The 16,789-nt window shown below is 36.7% G+C and overlaps 1 protein-coding gene across 4 annotated transcripts; it reads left to right on the plus strand.

The window, feature by feature from the left end:
- Positions 1-7,082: 7,082 nt before the first annotated feature.
- LOC127811664 (uncharacterized) lies at positions 7,083-16,788 on the plus strand. 4 transcript variants are annotated; one of them, XM_052351739.1, is made up of 5 exons: positions 7,083-7,792; positions 8,516-8,965; positions 9,212-9,527; positions 9,702-9,873; positions 16,655-16,788. In XM_052351739.1, the coding sequence occupies exons 1-4, from the start codon at positions 7,391-7,393 to the stop codon at positions 9,836-9,838; spliced, it is 1,305 nt and encodes a 434-aa protein (XP_052207699.1). In that variant the 5' UTR covers positions 7,083-7,390; the 3' UTR covers positions 9,839-9,873; positions 16,655-16,788. The 4 variants fall into 4 exon arrangements, with proteins under 4 accessions (XP_052207699.1, XP_052207698.1, XP_052207700.1 ...); XM_052351738.1 differs by lacking the exon at positions 16,655-16,788 and adding an exon at positions 10,506-10,835; XM_052351740.1 differs by lacking the exon at positions 16,655-16,788 and adding an exon at positions 9,967-10,053.
- Position 16,789: the final 1 nt, after the last annotated feature.

Raw genomic sequence — 16,789 nt, forward strand, 5'->3', positions numbered from 1 at the left:
TCACCATCTGCGTTCTTGGAACATTCATTCAATGTTTCCTCCTGGTCTGTTGATGGAAATGCAAGTGCATCAGTAGATCATTTATTTGTATATAAGTTTCTTATATTCCTACAGTATATTTTGGTTACTGAGAGTTTCTGTTAGAGCTTTTTTGGTAATTAGACAGTTAGCATGCATGCTAGGATATATTCTTGTTGCACTGGTCTGAAGCCGACAGAATGATTCGTTAAACTAATTACCGACAAAATGACCGTTTATGCTTGCAAGGATATACCCCATTCTGCTTTTAGGTCAAGGTGTTGAAACTTTTACTCCCATCTTTTCTGCTGTTAAGTTATGCATTTGGACGATTGTCCGCCTTTTTTCCCCTGGTATGGCATCTCTGCCTTTGGACGTGTTTATGCATATAAATTCTTTTGAACTGACATTAATTAATTGACAGTGAAACAATTAATTTTTGGATCTTAGGACAGAATATTGCTGGCATTATCATAATTTACTTTGAACTCCAGGACTTTTTGCATGATGAATGAACTTATTTCATGAGGATGTTGCTTTTGAGATAATTGGCATTTCATGGAAAACTTAGCAAGCAAATTCATTTTTGGAATCCACCCAATAAGGCGGAAACTACTTGTGGATTAATTCTCAAGTTTATGGTCCCATATTCAGTCATCTTAGTCATTGGCATGCATCTTGTTTGAAGCGTAGAGTTTCCTCCCTTCAGATAGGATTACTGAAATCCTCGTGCTTTGGTGACAAGTGTCATCACTTTGAGCATTGCTGTTCAAGGTTTTGGTTAATTTTTTAGCAATCTTGATCATCGTCATGCAATTGTTTGAACCCTAGAGTTGCACCACTTTGGCTAAGATCATAGGTTCCATTTTGCAAAGGATTAGTATCTATGGAGTATCACGTCCAAGCAGTCATTTTTGGCCTATCAGAGCAATGGGTTAGAAGGTGGAAAGCCTAGACAACAGAGTTCTTTTTGGACCTTGTGCATCCGTCTCAAGGTTCCATTTTGAACTTCATCATACCAGATTGACTGCATGCGGTCTTATTTGGAGAAGGATTGAGGGGTATTGGAGTGGCTGGCATAGTTTGAGGAGAAGAACCTGCTGATGAATGTCTTCTGCAGGTAAAGCTGAACACCAAACCCTTCTTACCGCTCAAAACAATGCTGGTTTCTGGATTACTCTCAATTTTGCTTGTGGCAGTCTGATTCTGTTGCTGCATATGGGCATCGTACAGTAGCTCAGGTATTCTCATTTTTGAGTTTTTCTTAAAACTAATGTTAGTGCCAAATATATTTGGCAAACTAGTGATCTCCTAGAACTATTTGGGAATTTAAGGTTTTTTGTCCATGTCAGCAAGCTGTGTTGGCAGGTGACTTGAGGTGGCAGCAGGTCCTTGCTGAAATTGAAATTTGGTGTCTCCTCCGCCGCCTCGCCATATGGCTTGCTGACTTGGAAAAAAACCGATACCCAGATAATTTTGGGGGAACACTAATTTGCCGAATATTTTTGCCATTAAACTTATTTTTATGAAAAACTGCCCATTTTCTGCTGCAATTAAGAAGGTTTACAGAGCTGTTCGGAGTCCTGAATGATGTTTTCTTGCAACTTGTATTGATGTGGACCTGGCATTATCCTGTTGTGGCTGACACTGAAGTTTTAGTCGATAGCTTCACCTTAAGGTATCAATTCTACCATATTTGCATTGATGAAGTTCTTTTTATTTTTTTTTTGGGGGGGGGGGGGGGGGGGTTGTCTTTCCTGTGTTGGAATGTCATAGTTCTGAGTCACGTGAAGAGACTTTGCAAAATGAGGGTAATGCGGCACATAGTACTTTTTGCGTTTTAATGCCATAGTAGTTTGATGTCAAATGGTGCCGCGTAACCTGGCTAGTCTTGTGCCGGAGATTGCTTGGCGTGACTGACTAAATTGATATGAGAATGTTCGAAACAAGTGGCCAAGGCTTTGGGCTTTCTGTGTACATGCATTTGAAGCTGTAGCATTTTAGTTGGATCCCTTGAATGTCTCGTATCAGTTACCCTTTTGGATTTTGATTGTCTTCTTCACAGAGGGCTCTTCTCTTTCAACTGCACGAAAAGTATAGTCTGTGGACTGTGGTCTACCGCATAGTTTGCTCTAGGCCACACCCACCCAAGGACTCATGTTTTACCGAGTGATGGATTTTTCTTTTAATGAAAACTGACAGCCTCCACCCCAATGCACGAATTGCACAACTCGAGTCACGTGCATTCCCATTGATGTTGCCAAGGCTAATGCTGGGGTAACTTGAGCCATTGGTGACTTTCTGAACATTTACGTTTTATTGGTTGGTTGGTGTTAAGATAAATACAATCAGTGGGAAGTTGCATTAATACGGGGCATTTGAAATGTCAAATTTATTGTTTGGGTACATGATTGTTGGGAACGAATCATTTGGATTTAGAGTCTAAATTTAACTTGGATTCGGATCTAAGAAATAAAAAAGGAGGTGTTTTATTTGAAATGAACGTTTTATCCAAACGGAATAGTAATTCTGAACTTTGTGCTTGGAGACAAATATGATGCTGCATCGATGAATACAACGATCAAAATGAGCAGCGATGACAAGGATTAGGAAACCAGTGTAATAGGGCGCCTTTTTTGCCCAAATGTAATAGAGTGCCTTTACGAGCCAAAATCCCAGCATCAGCACTGGAAAACCATATATTCCCTTCTCACGATTCAAAATCTTTTGATTATCAGTGTTGCTAAGTATCTTAAATTTTGTCAAAACTTAAATATGTGAATACATTATTAGCCGTAAAAGGATTCTTCTTTCAAAAGATAAAGCCCATTTTACTGTTTATGCTTAATTTCTTTAGGAGGAAAGATTTACGCAAATAAAAAAAAAATGAAGGTTATTTTGTGTTTGTTTGGGGGGTGGGGCTCCGTAGGTGGTATGGATTGCCCTCGAGTGTCTTTTGGATGAGGAGGACCTTTAGTGGGATCGCCCCCTCCTTGATGATCTATTTCTCTTTTGTGGCCCTTCAACCACATGTTAATAGCTTCCTCTCCGGAGCAAGTTATTGATCTCTTTCTATAGTTCTCGGCATTTATTCGTATGATGCCTTACCATGCGATGATACTCACAATATTGACTGGGATCTAGCCTTGGCATTAACATGCTTCCTTTAGCAGGTCTCTATGCTCGAAATTGACGATCACCACTTTTGTAAGAACCTAAAGAATATTCTCTGTGGGCTAACGTCTCCCTTTTCAATTTGAAGGGTTTTCCTCTCTTCTTTCATTGGTATTTCGGGTAAGAGACTTACCCCCCTTTCTTTTTGATTTTCTATTGTCAATTTGGGCTCATTTATCAAAGCGTTGTTCTTCGATATTAATGTACTATAGGGAGTGGGTATATAGTTCGTTTAATTTTGTAGGGGGATTCTTTAGTAAAGAGAAATTGAAGGTAGTAGTATCCTTTAGATCACTAGTTATTGCTGCGACAACTAGTAGGTCATCTACTTTGTCTACTTCAAAAACAACAATTTGGAATTTCTCCATGTACTGCTTTAGCTCTCCCCCTGGCTAGTGCTTAACTTGAAGGAACACCGAATTGGTTTTCAAGGGTCGCTAGTTTCCTTGAAATCTTTCAACAAATTGACATTCTAACTATGAAAACGCCTCAATACTTCCCTTGGTGAGGATATTGTACCAATCTCGTGCCCTCTTATGCAAAGTTTGGGTAAAACCTCGACAAAGCATGGCATTCAAGGCTCTTTTGCCTTTCACGTCATCTTGATAAAAACAGACATATGTTTGGTTGGGTCTTCTGTTACTTAAAACTGATTGATGCGAGGATATTCAAAATGATATTTGGGCACGAGTTGACCAAGGACTTGGTGAGACAAGGGAATCATGGCTGATTGTATGACCTGATGTCCTTGCCTTCCTTGAAGACTTCATTCAAGGTTGGAGATGACATTGCAAACTTCTTGATCACCTAGGCTCCAACTTTGGGGTTGCAATCAACTTTGCTGACGATGGCGATCTCTATTTTTTTTTTTTTTTTTGTATTTGTCACTCTTGTTTCGAGAACAAGTTCTTTGGCTTCTATGGTCTTGGTGATTCAACCGCTGATATTCATGATTTCGCAATGGGGACTGATGGGGTGGCAAAGTACCAAGAACAATTTCTTTTTTCTTTTTGTTGTTAGCCTGGTGATCAACGATATAATTCTAGAGGCTACTATTGGCCCTGATCCTTTGGTTGGTCTAGGGTTGATTGTTGTTCCTAGTAGTGTTTTTTTCTTCTTATAATTATTGACAAAAATTTGGACTTGCCTCCTCATCTTGTCTAGTTGTATGAGAAAAGCAAAAGGGTCCATGCTTGCAAAGGGTTTGGTTGCCTTCATGTTGAGTTTCTGAATCAGACGGATTGCCATCTATGATGGGATGATCAATTGGGAGGCTTGTCATCTCATTGAGTCAAGAGAAAACCTTCTTTCCCACTAATAATGCGTAGATGGCATGATCAATTGGGAGGCTTGTCATCTCATTGAGTCAAAGAGAAAACCTTCTTTCCCACTAATAATGCCAAATTGATAATAATTTGAAAAACTTCCATTAGATTCGAACCTTGTCTCGATCTAACCTACGCTTAAGTTTGCTACACACGTGAGACAAGAATGATTATTTTGGGGTTTAATTAAGAAAATACTACTCTAATGCTTGAGTCAATAAAAATTTCTAACGATAGTTTAAAAAGTGTCAGAGAATAATATATAATTTTTTTTAGCTCACTTCTTGAGGCTTTTTTTTTTTTATAATTTTTGAGTTAAGATTTGTAATAAAGATCACAATAAGAATTAATTGGCCCAACTTATGCTGCGGATGATTAGTTGATTTTTCTTAATTTTACAAGTTTGGAAGTTATTTGGATATAGATTATTGGATAAGTGTGACTTACCTTATTTTGGGTGCAGGACAATTAAGGCGCACGCGCACGGCATCAAGAGGATTTGGAATGTGTATCTTGGTTTCATATTAGGCTTAGGTTTATTTATTCAGCTAGTGTTTGTTAATTAAGATATAGATTAAAAAATATAAGATATAAAAAATATTTTAATATTTTAATTTTTAATTATTTATTAAACTTATCTAATGACTCTTGAAAAAAAAATTACGTGGCATTTTCTAGATATGTTTATGTCTCTTAATCTCTAAATAAGTATATTTTGGATCTTATAGATAAGAAAAAATAACGCATATGTCTTTCAGTGCATTTCAAAAAATTTAACAAACAGTTTGATGAAAATTTTGAAATATTCTTCAATCATATCTTGATCATTTTATATTTTGATTTAAAAAATATTTTAATATAAAATTATCTTATCCATTTTAACAAATGATAACTCGGATTGGCTCATGGTGAGGGAGTTATTGTTTGAGAACTGCTAATGAGTAGGGCTTATCAAATCAATGTTTTGAGACCTTGTTTAGCTTAGACTTATTCTGTGAAAATGATCTTTATTTAGCTTAGAGGATATTTCAATGTCTAATCTTTTACTTGAATTAAGGTCTTTCAGTTTACTTTATCTCTGGTGGTCTGGGGTTTGGATTCCTTGGTGCAGCAGCAGCAGCACGGTTTTAGCGATGAGACTCCTGATCCTAGGGGGATTTTATTTTATTTATTTATTTTCTGAGACGTCATGATAAGGATATTAATATTTTTTAAACATGAAGGGTGATTTTTGTAATATGTGAAATCTGAGAGTGGGTATTGCAATTTTTTCTTCAATATTTAACTAAGTAGGTGCCTTTTTCACCGGTTGTAAGTTCCCCGTCATTTATCATTTAAAAAAAAAAAAGAATAATATAAAAAGCTTTTCTATATTTTTTTCAAAGATCAACAACATAAGAATAGTAATAAATTTGTGTTTATTTCTTAAATAAACACAGCAGCTAATTTCTTAACCATGCGTTACAACCATAGAATCATGAAAATTATAAAGTTTTTGCTTTACCTGTTTTATTAAATTTAATTATTTAAGAATTATTAGCATTCATTTATTTTAATTTAAAATATAAAGATAATATATCTCTTGTTAGAATTAGTGATATTTTTACGATAATTAAAATTTAAGAATAATATTATGAGTTATGACTCATTACATCTCATTTGAAGATATATTAGACTGATAAGATAATAAGAGATAATTTTTTTTAGTTTTGAGATGTCCTTTCTTGCGGAGGATCTTGTCGCTCGGTCTCATGATTTTCGATAAAATAGGTAAATTTGAATCTAATCCATAATGATTACCCAAAGAATGAATTGGAACTCGAGAATCTAAATTATCCATCAACACTAGATAATTCCAAGAAATTATAATTCCTTTAGTTTTTTTTTTTTTTTTTTTAGTGAAGAGGGTGTCAATATGTGAAGGTTGAATGATAATTAAACCTTATAATATGTCTCACTGGCCGGATCTCAAAACGATGATTTAGGAATCCACATGCACTGTGTATTTCCTAATTCACCGCTGCACCTGCACCCACCGAAACCATTGACCGGTGGCCGCCAAAGAGACAACTATCTGTCTATCTATCTATCTAGCTATCAGTGAGTAACTCTTGCAATGATTCTGCCTTAAAAAAAAAAAAAAATCCTATTTAATTTAATTTGTATACTGTGTGGCAAAGAAAGGGACAACATATGATTATTATTATGAGAATATATATTTGGCTCAAATGACGGGTTCAGGGGACACGTAGCAGGAGCACGATGGGGGCTTTGACTGCTCTTTTATTTGTTTATTATTATTATTATTTTCTAAATGTTTTGTTAGGGAGGACAGCTGTGAGCTGCGTGATGAGCTCGCTCGTGTGGAACCAAGACATTGGTACGGTGGAACCCCCCCCGACCAAACTAACTGCTCTCTCCAATTTCATGTGCCCCGAACCCGAACCCTCCTTTAATCTCTGCCACTAAAACGTTACTTGTCCAATTATACTACGATTTAAATTTATTTGTAATTGGACATATAAATAGTAGTATAATTGGACATATAAATGGTACCACGAGAGGCACACGCACCGTTGCGAGTAAAGAGCCTCCCCTGTCCCGCCACGTTGCGGGCTATCATTGGTTAGATTTAACCACGCGCCACCACAGCGTGTCTGAACACTCCGTTTTCCGGCAACAAACACTAGCCAAATTTGTCCCGGTGATGACGCCCCATTTCGCCTCGTTCCCCCCCTCTCATTTAGATTTAGATATATGCTACGCCTATTTTCACGCGCAAGACGTTTCCAAAACGCCCTCCCTCTCTCTCTCTCTGGAAGCCTAAAACCCATCAATCTCTCTCTCTCTCTCGTGTTAAGTAATCGATCGCCATGGGAGACGAGAGGGAGCCGTTGGTCGACCGGAAGAAGGCGTACTCGAGGTGTGCGTCGCACGCTCACGACGAGCTTCACTCGTTCCGGACGTGGCTCCGGTGGATGTGCGTGGACCAGTCGACGACGTGGACGGCGTGCCTCTCGTGGATCGTCTTCTTCATCTTCGCGATCGCCGTGCCCTGCCTCTCGCACTTCTTCCTCGCCTGCGCCGACTGCGACGCCCGCCACGCCCGCCCCTACGACGGCGTCGTCCAGCTCTCCCTCTCCGCCGTGGCCACCCTGTCCTTCGTCTGCCTCTCCAGCTTCGTCCGCAAGTACGGCCTCCGCCGCTTCTTGTTCTTGGACAAGCTCGTGGACCACAGCGAGACCGTCCGCAAGGGATACACCGGCCAGCTCAGTGTACGTTCTTTTCCTCTCGAAATCATCGATTCGTTTCAGTTTTTCGCTTCGGATTTGCAATCTAGATGATGAATTGTTTTTGAGTTTGAACGTAATTGAGATCCGTCGGAATATTTGGTACTGTTTCGTAATTTTGACCCTATTTTTTATCAAATTTCGTTTAGATGGATGACATGGAGCTGTCTGTCTCGATCGATTTTTCTATATTTGGTACTGTCCGATGATTTCTTTACATTCTTCTGTCTATTTATTACCACCATTGCAGTGTGAAGGAAGCAGAGAGCTCTCAAGGGCTGGGCCGCCAGCCATTGAAACGTAGCCGGCCATGAGCTACCTTTTCCGCCCGTTTGTTAACTTTGTTATTACTTTGGTAAACACAATTATTTAATAAATGTCTGTTTGTTTGTTTTCTAAAATCAGCTGAAGCTGTTTCTATTGTTTTTCAAAATAATTAAAATGTGACACTGAATAGTTATTTCAATTAATTTAATTTAATTAATTAATTAATTTGCACTGGTGGAGTGTACTTCACTGGACTTTTATCTTTTTAGTTTTGAAGTTGAGATGGAATACAAAAAAAAAGAGGAAAAATTCGCTAATTTTAGGGATTTAATTAATTAATATTATTAATTTAAATAACTTGTGCTCTTTTTTTATTTTTTTAAAACAATTTATCTTTTTCCATTAATGATTTTTCCATAATCTTAATTGTTATTAATGCAGAGGTCACTTAAGATTCTCTTCTTCTTCGTGATGCCATGTTTCGCTGCGGAGAGTGCCTACAAGATATGGTGGTATGCCTCCGGCGCCAGCCGGATTCCCTTCTTGGGAAATGTTTACGTCAGTGACACAGTGGCATGCGTCCTGGAGCTCTGCTCGTGGCTCTACCGCACCGTCGTCTTCTTCCTGGTCTGCGTTCTCTTCCGCTTGATCTGTTACCTTCAGATCCTGCGCTTTCAGGACTTCGCTGTCGTGTTCCAGACCGAATCCGACGTCGAGTCGGTGCTGGCCGAGCACCTCCGAATCCGACGGTATCTACGAATCATCAGCCACCGCTACCGCGTGTTCATTCTCTGGGCCCTCATCTTCGTCACCATCAGCCAGTTCGCTTCGCTTCTCATGACCACTCGATCCACCGCCGAGGTCAACATTTACAAGGCCGGCGAACTTGCGGTATGCCATCACTTTGTTCCGGACTTCCGGTTTTATGTTAACTAGATCCCCGACATTATTCATCAGGTCAAAATCAGACCCAGAACTTAATTAAATTTCAAAATTCCTGAATCAAATCGATCTAATCATAGTTGTGAACACTTGTACGAGGAAATCTCGCATTCAATTATTCAGTAAATAACAAAATAATGACATTTTGGGAGAATTATTAATCAGTATAGCATGTTGAATTCTGTTTGAATGCAGCTTTGCTCGGTGAGCCTTTTAACGGGGCTGATGATTTTGCTGCGGAGTGCTACAAGGATCACGCACAAGGCCCAGTCAGTAACTAGCCTAGCTGCCAAATGGCACGTGTACGCCACGGTAGAGTCGTTCGACAGTACGGGCGACACTGAGACTCCAGTGGCCCACGCTGTGGCTAACCAGGTTTTTCCGGTGACCCCCGATGCCCCCTCATCCGACGGTGAAGATGTCAGCGATGAAGAGGACGAACTCGACAACACCAAATTGGTGCGGGCTTACGCTTATAGCACCATCTCCTTTCAGAAACGACAAGCTCTAGGTGACTCTCTCTCTCTCTCTCCCTCCCTTACACCTGTTTTGGCTGATTTACGCGTAAGGAGGTATGTCCGTTTGTTTTTCTTGAATCGGACTGATGATATCTTAATTGATTTTTCAATCACAACTCGTCTAATTTTAATAACATTTTCTTTTGGCCCTGTTTGGATGGAAAAAGTGACGTACTTCGAGAACAACAGAGCGGGGATCACAATATACGGGTTTATGCTGGACAGAGCATCACTAAACACCATATTCGGGATAGAGATGTCTCTGGTGCTCTGGTTGCTGGGCAAGACCATCGTCAGTCTCTAAGCCCCTCTCTCATCCTCCAGTCAATGCGTTATGCGGTATTATTCTTGCTTTTGCTACCCATTTGGGCATTCTTTTTGTATAATTACGTCATTGTTGTATTAATTTATGGGTATCGGGTTTGGGTACAGAATGAGTACAGTTATCGTATCACAATGACTTGGACTTGTGTTTGAGATCAATTCCGAAACTGGCATATTAATTAATTAATTATCGTATCACAATGACTTGGACTTGTGTTTGAGATCAATTCCGAAACTGGCATATTAATTAATTAATTATCGTATCACAATGACTTGGACTTGTGTTTGAGATCAATTCTGAAATTGGCATATTAATTAATTAATTAATTTCACGTATATGTGCGGAGTTTTTCTATATGGTCAAACAGATTGACAAGAAGATTTACAAAATGAGAGCTAAAAGATTAAAATGTCTTCACTCACATTGTATTGAAAAAAGTGCAATACAATGTACGCTAGAACATTTTAGTCTCCATTCTATAAGCTTGCCTGAGTCTGAAAATTTTTTCATATGTGTGTGTAGCTTATCGTATATTATTAGGTAATAAGTTAGAGAAGCACTCGGCATGATTTTGAGAAACTTGAGGAATTATTACTGAAAGCCACTGTGTTTGGTTCGTTCTTTGGGTGGTGTTGGGAATTTGTAGGACGGATTTGAGCCGGAATGGAATGGGCGATGGAGAAGTTGCCCTTGGTTTTTACCATCAAGCCAGAAGTGATACTCAAAGCCAAAATTTTTTGTTACTCGAAATTTGTCTGAGGCGGGTAAATTGAGGGAAAGGTGCGCGTCGAGTAACATAACAATCTCTGATACTCAAACAACAAATAATTCTATGGATATAGTGATTCATGAATCATTAAATTTTTGTTTATACATCGTACAGATAATCCTTGAGACGGGATGATTTTGATATTCAAGCATTTGGCTTTTTTCTTAATTGATTTTTAGACTTTAATTTTATTAAGAGTAAATTGTATTTGAGTCCTCTTGTAGTTTAAACTATTTAGCTGAAGGCTTTTTTTGGGTTAAAAATGTCTAAGTTGATTCACTTGTTTTAATTTTTTTTTTCCACGGCCAAACACACCTTTAGTCAAACCTTAATTAAGGTCAATTATATTAATAAATAGATAATTAAATTAAATTTAATCAAAATAAAAAGTAAAGCTGCAAGAACCGTCACCCACATCTTTTTCTTCTGGTTTTGTATTATTCAAAAATTTTAGATGTTTAAAAAATTAATTTTGAATTAATTAAAATTAGACCAAAATGGGGGCTTAGTGATGAAAATTTGACAAATTATCAGACCTTGGGAGGAATTTAAGAGAGTCAAAACATGAATTTATGAAGAATTGAGACTTCAGTGTAATTTGTTGAAAATTGTGAAATAAACCAATTTTGCTAGGTGAAAGAGTGATTTTGAGCACAAAATTTGACAAAATTGAATCAAATTGGCATGTAAACATCAAATTTCCATTAGGAACGAGTAAGATATTGAAATTGAAAATTGACAAAATAAACCAATATAAAAGCTAAATGAAATTACCAACAAACCATCTAGATATTGCAATAATTGATCGAATATGCGCTTTAATAACTCAAACTTGATCACAAACGGCTTTATCTTTTATCTTGTGGAATGATAAAAAAGTCTGTGTGGCCCCTCGAGCATAGATTAATTGGCAAATGAAGAATCGCTGAGGTGTTGCTTTTTAGACTCTTAAATTCTGTGTTCGAGTCCTGATCAGGGAAGAAAACTTAATAGAGAGTTATTATCATAAAAATTGAAAAAACGTTAGATCGTCCTCATATCAGGGAGAGAAGTTAGGGATAAAAATTGGCTGTTGGGTTCTCGAAATTATATCTCCTGCTAGAATCGTGAGGCCGAATAACATGGAGCGTTTATAATAATACGTTAATAAAAAAAAAAATGTGAAATCAAATCAGGCAAAAATGGCAAAGTTGGCAATGAGAGTGTTTGACATATTTGAGTCACCAATACCAAAAATTGGCTATAAGCTAATGGGAACATTATTGTATGAAAAAAAATAAATTAAAAAATTTTTAGCATCATTTTTAAATTAAAAAATTCTATCCCTAGCCCACATAATTACTTTTCATAGTCCACGCCAACCCAATTTACATTTTTATTATTTGAAATACTATTAATTACTTATTGCAACCCATATATCTTAAATTTGCCTTCTTTTTTCTTCTACGTGTTCTTCTGACACTTTTAACAAATTCAATTGACAACAATGAGGGTTGAAGGTTATTGGGTGATGGGGGTTCGAGGAACCTCTACTACCAATCGAGGGTTACAAAACCCCTAACCGCTTGCTATCACCCCCAATAAGCGGTGGTTGGGGGTTCTGCAACCCCCTGACCGCCCAAGGCTGTCGGGGGCACCATCAGTGACCACTTTCATGGCTGTTGCGATGGTGGCAGGGTTGCCACCTGTTATTTATTTTTTAAATTTTTTAAAATATTTAGTGTGGGTTGTGGAGAAATGTATTAGGAAAGAAGGAAAAGTAGGTGTGAGAAGGACAATAAATGATTTTTGATAGAGGGTAATTCAAGAATATTAAGTGTGGACTCTAAAGAGTAATAAGGTGAGGAATATTAAATTACTAAATATTTGAGTACAATTTTTTTTTTTAATTCACCTCTCAATCCTTAAATATTTTGTAATATTATATTATATCCTATTAATATCATTTCTAGCGATTAACTCGAAGTTAGTGAGCGGACCCAACCCATGGGCAGGGTGGGCTGGAGCCCCCCAATTTTTTTTTCTAAGCCCACCCCAATCAACCAACGCAAATATTTTTTTTTTCCAACTTGCCAATCAACCTACCCAAATATATTTCAGCCCAAGCCCAAATATATTATCAACCCAAATCTAGAATAAATCCCTAAAATCTTTTAACTCTCCAATTTGAAAATTAAACCTAAGCTATTATTTCAAATTGGCTTTTTTTGCGGCGATCTTCTTCTTCAATATTGCCTCAACAATCAGCTTTCTGCTTTCTCATCTTCCAGAATCAAGATCTATTTAATAAATTGAAAGGGGGGTTTCAGGGATGGCTGGGGTATTTCTATTCAATTTATGTGGGTAGAATAGCATTTTTGGTCGTAGTCCATCTTTACTTTGAGTTTATCCTTAGGGCCCCTTTAACAGCTGATTTCCATTCAATCTTTCTAGTTTGGAGACCACAAAACTAATTTCCATATTCGTTTAGATCCGTTCATGAGCCAAGATCGAGCTCGGCTCGTTTAAAATGGAATACTACCGACGAGTAACCAAGAACATAACTTTCATTCCATATGTTCAAAATATTTACAAGAGATCCAAACCATGAGATAGTACCAACAAAAAAAAAATCAAAATCAAACCATGGAACTAATAATGTTGTCGATACTCAGTGATGGCGATGGTTGCCAAACACGATGGGTCATACCTCATTGATGTCATCTCGAAGTGGTATCTGACTACTGCTAGTGTCATCAAGGTAAGGTAAAGAAGTGGCCTCGGGGAAACTAGGGAGCGATGCATTTTTTTGGAATGATGGGAAGATCAGGACTCCAATTTGGGTTTGGATCAGGTTGAGGAACAAGTTGGGGATGTGAAGAATAGTGTGCGAATAGTGAATCCTGCAATAGAGCTTGATAAGCTTGCAGATCACTAACTTGCTGTTAAATGACAAGAATCTGAGATACACAACCATAGACAAGGTCTTGAAGTCTGGCTTGAGCGTTAAATAAGAGTGTCATAGCAACTCTAAGCCGATCACTTTCTGGAAGATGGGCCAGGAGGATGGAGGCATTTTTGGCACAAAAAATGCGGTGGATGGCAGCAAAATAAGTGGATCATTCCTCATGACGAAAATAAGGAGCAAAGATGCACAGTGGGGTACACTGTATTCTCAAAACTCTACATGCACCGCATTGAAACGGGTTAAACCTTGGTATGATAGATCTGAGTTCTGGCTAAATTTAAGCAAATCAGGTATGAGTCAGATTTGATTGGATGGGTTGAATTAGATCTAATTGGATGAGTTGAATTAGATATAAGTCAGATCTAATTGGATGAGTTGAATAAGATCTAATTGGATTGGTCAAACTTGAATCAGGTCGGGTCGGGTCCGATAGCAGTAGGTAGCGACGTTGATGGCCAATGGAGGTAGGGATGGACGCGGTGCATATTTGAAAGATGCGCAGTGTAGATCAGGAGTGATTGGTGGATTTGGACGGTGCGTTGTGCAGATCGGTGGTTGTCGGTCTAGATCTAGGATACGACAATAACGTACCTGGGTGCAGATCTGGAGGTGCGTGGCTACTGGTGCATCTGGAATGCAGTGCAGATCTGGAAGGTGTTCATGTGTGCAGGAGAAGTTTAGAGAAGAAGAAAGGAGGAAGAAGGAAAAAGAAAGGAGAATGAGAAGAACAAAATTAAGAAAAAGAAATAAAAATAAAATATTAAATAAATATTTTAAATAATTATTATTATATAATTAAAATTATTATTAATTATTAATTATTATATTATATTATTTATATATATGTATATTCTTATATATTATATATAATACATATTGTTGGCAATAATAATAGGTCTAAGGTCCTGCAATGCCGCGATTACATTGTTGTGCTCATTTTTTTAATTTTTATTTCTTTTATTTATTGTGAGGATTGCAATTAATTGATAAAATAAAAAAATAAAATGATATCAATTGATAAATTATTATCAATTAAATAAAAATAATATAATTAAATTTTAGATTGATTAATAACATGACCATTTTTTTGTATTTTTTATTTTCTCTCTTTAAATTAATAAATTATGTTAAATATGCATATAAAATTCATTAAACTTTTATTTTTATCTTTTTATTTGAAAAAATTTGAAACCCCCAAGTAAAAAATCCTAGGACCGCACCTCAAGTTAGATCAATTATAACAAAATCGAGCACAATATAGAGAACTCAACCACAATATATTTTATTTTAAGTTACGTTTAATGAGAATTGAGAGATTTGACTTGTATGTAATCGCCCAATCTAGAGGTGTCAAAAGGGCCGAGCGGCCCAGCCCGTGACGGGCCGGGCTTTGGCCCGGCCCGTTACTGTTCAAACCAGCTCGGCCCCCATTGGGGGGCCGAGCTGGGCCAAAGAAATTAGGCCCACGGCCCGGCTCGTGGCCCGTTGGGCCCTTATGGGCTAGTAAGGTCCTTATTCATTTTTTTTTTAATTTTGTTATTTTTTAGTACTTATTGATATTGAATACTAAAAAATTTAATTTCACAATATATATAAATAATAACCATCAATTTATTTAAAATTTTTGAGTTAAATTTTTTATATATTTAAATTATAAATAAATATTATCCTTTTTATATGTACATTATTTTTCATATCAATTCACAAGAAAAATTATAAGGCATATAGAATTTTGAAATATAAAATAATGAAATAATATTTAAAACTTAAGAATTAAGATAGAAAATATTTTAAAAAGAATAAAATTAATTTTTATATATGTATTGTTTTGATATTTATATATATATATATATATATTAGATGTATTATTTTTTAATAAATTATTTAAAAAAAAGAAAAAAAAATGGCTAGGCCCACTAGGCCTTGTGGGCTAAGGGCCCGGTCTGGCCCCTTTGTAGGGGGGCCGTGGGTCGGGCCGAGCCCTATCCATGGCAAAAGGGTCCAGGCCAGGCACGGCCCTTTTAAAAAGCCCGTGGGCCGACTCAGACCGGCCCTTTTGACACCTATAGCCCAATCCAACTTTAAGAGAGGCAGCTATTTTAGGATATTATAAAACTATTCAAGGCATGTCCATACACACTTGCTTAAAAAGAATAATTTCATATATAATATGAGTGAAAAAGACTTGTGATTTATGAGTAAAGAGTTTTTTTATTTTTTGATAAAAGTTTTTTTTAGCTCAAAGCCTTAGACCATGTTTATCCGAATTTAACTAATCACTAAAAAGTAACCAATAAAACAACATGATAATAATAATTTGAGATATTTAGGAGTTAATCTCACCTATTTGAATATTATCTATAAATTTGTTAATGGAAATGATTTTTTTACGAATATTTGTTGATGTATAACTTAAATACTTCATCATTAATTTGATTTTTATCATAAATTTATGTTTATATTGATATATATATATATATAGAAACTTTTATGGCATTACTTGATATATTTTTAAAATTTATTGTCTAATTATTGTCTTGTATTTATTGATCTAACAAAAATAAATTTCAACTCCCACCTTAATAAACCAATGAACCATATTAGTAAGATACATGTAAGATGTCCCTACAAATATAATGCACTGATAGAGTACTTAGAATTTTATATAAAATATTAAGATTTGAATTAATACAGTGACTTGAAAGACATAATTAGTGTTGAAAGTCAAGTCCCGTATGAACTCCATCGAATGTTTAATTATGAGTGTATATAAATTATATTTATATTCAAATTTATTCAAAAATACATCAGAAAAAAATGTCACTCACCATTCGAAATTAGTTAGGGGAAGCTTGGATATGGATAAATTAAAAAAAAAAAAAAAAAAGAAAGAAAGGAAGAGACACCTGTAAGTTAGAAGAGATGCCGTCTGTGCGGCAACGGAACTATTTTGTTGGGTAAATAGAAAACAGCCTAACTTTATATGGTGTTTACTTACCGGAAAAATAAATATAGACTATATTGTTGACGTAATTGTGGTGGCAACGCTGCTCAAACTGTTAAATAATTCCGTCGGCAGCACGCGCGGGCACTCTCTCTCTCTCTCTCTCTCCCCAGAGGCAAAACCAAATGACAAACCAGAAATCGAAGATCTCCTCCTCGCCGTTATTATCATTTTGCAAAATTCTCCGAATTTTCGAAATTCAAAGCACCT

The sequence above is a fragment of the Diospyros lotus genome, chromosome 10 (assembly GCF_014633365.1).
Source record: "Diospyros lotus cultivar Yz01 chromosome 10, ASM1463336v1, whole genome shotgun sequence".
Lineage (NCBI taxonomy): Eukaryota > Viridiplantae > Streptophyta > Magnoliopsida > Ericales > Ebenaceae > Diospyros > Diospyros lotus.

Excerpts from the sequence above, each read along its gene's own strand:
- LOC127811664 (XM_052351739.1), top strand. The coding sequence starts at position 7,391 with ATGGGAGACGAGAGGGAGCCGTTGGTCGACCGGAAGAAGGCGTACTCG. Across the intron at positions 7,793-8,515 it reads GATACACCGGCCAGCTCAGT|AGGTCACTTAAGATTCTCTT; the intron begins GTACGTTCTTTT and ends TTATTAATGCAG. Across the intron at positions 9,528-9,701 it reads TCAGAAACGACAAGCTCTAG|TGACGTACTTCGAGAACAAC; the intron begins GTGACTCTCTCT and ends GGATGGAAAAAG.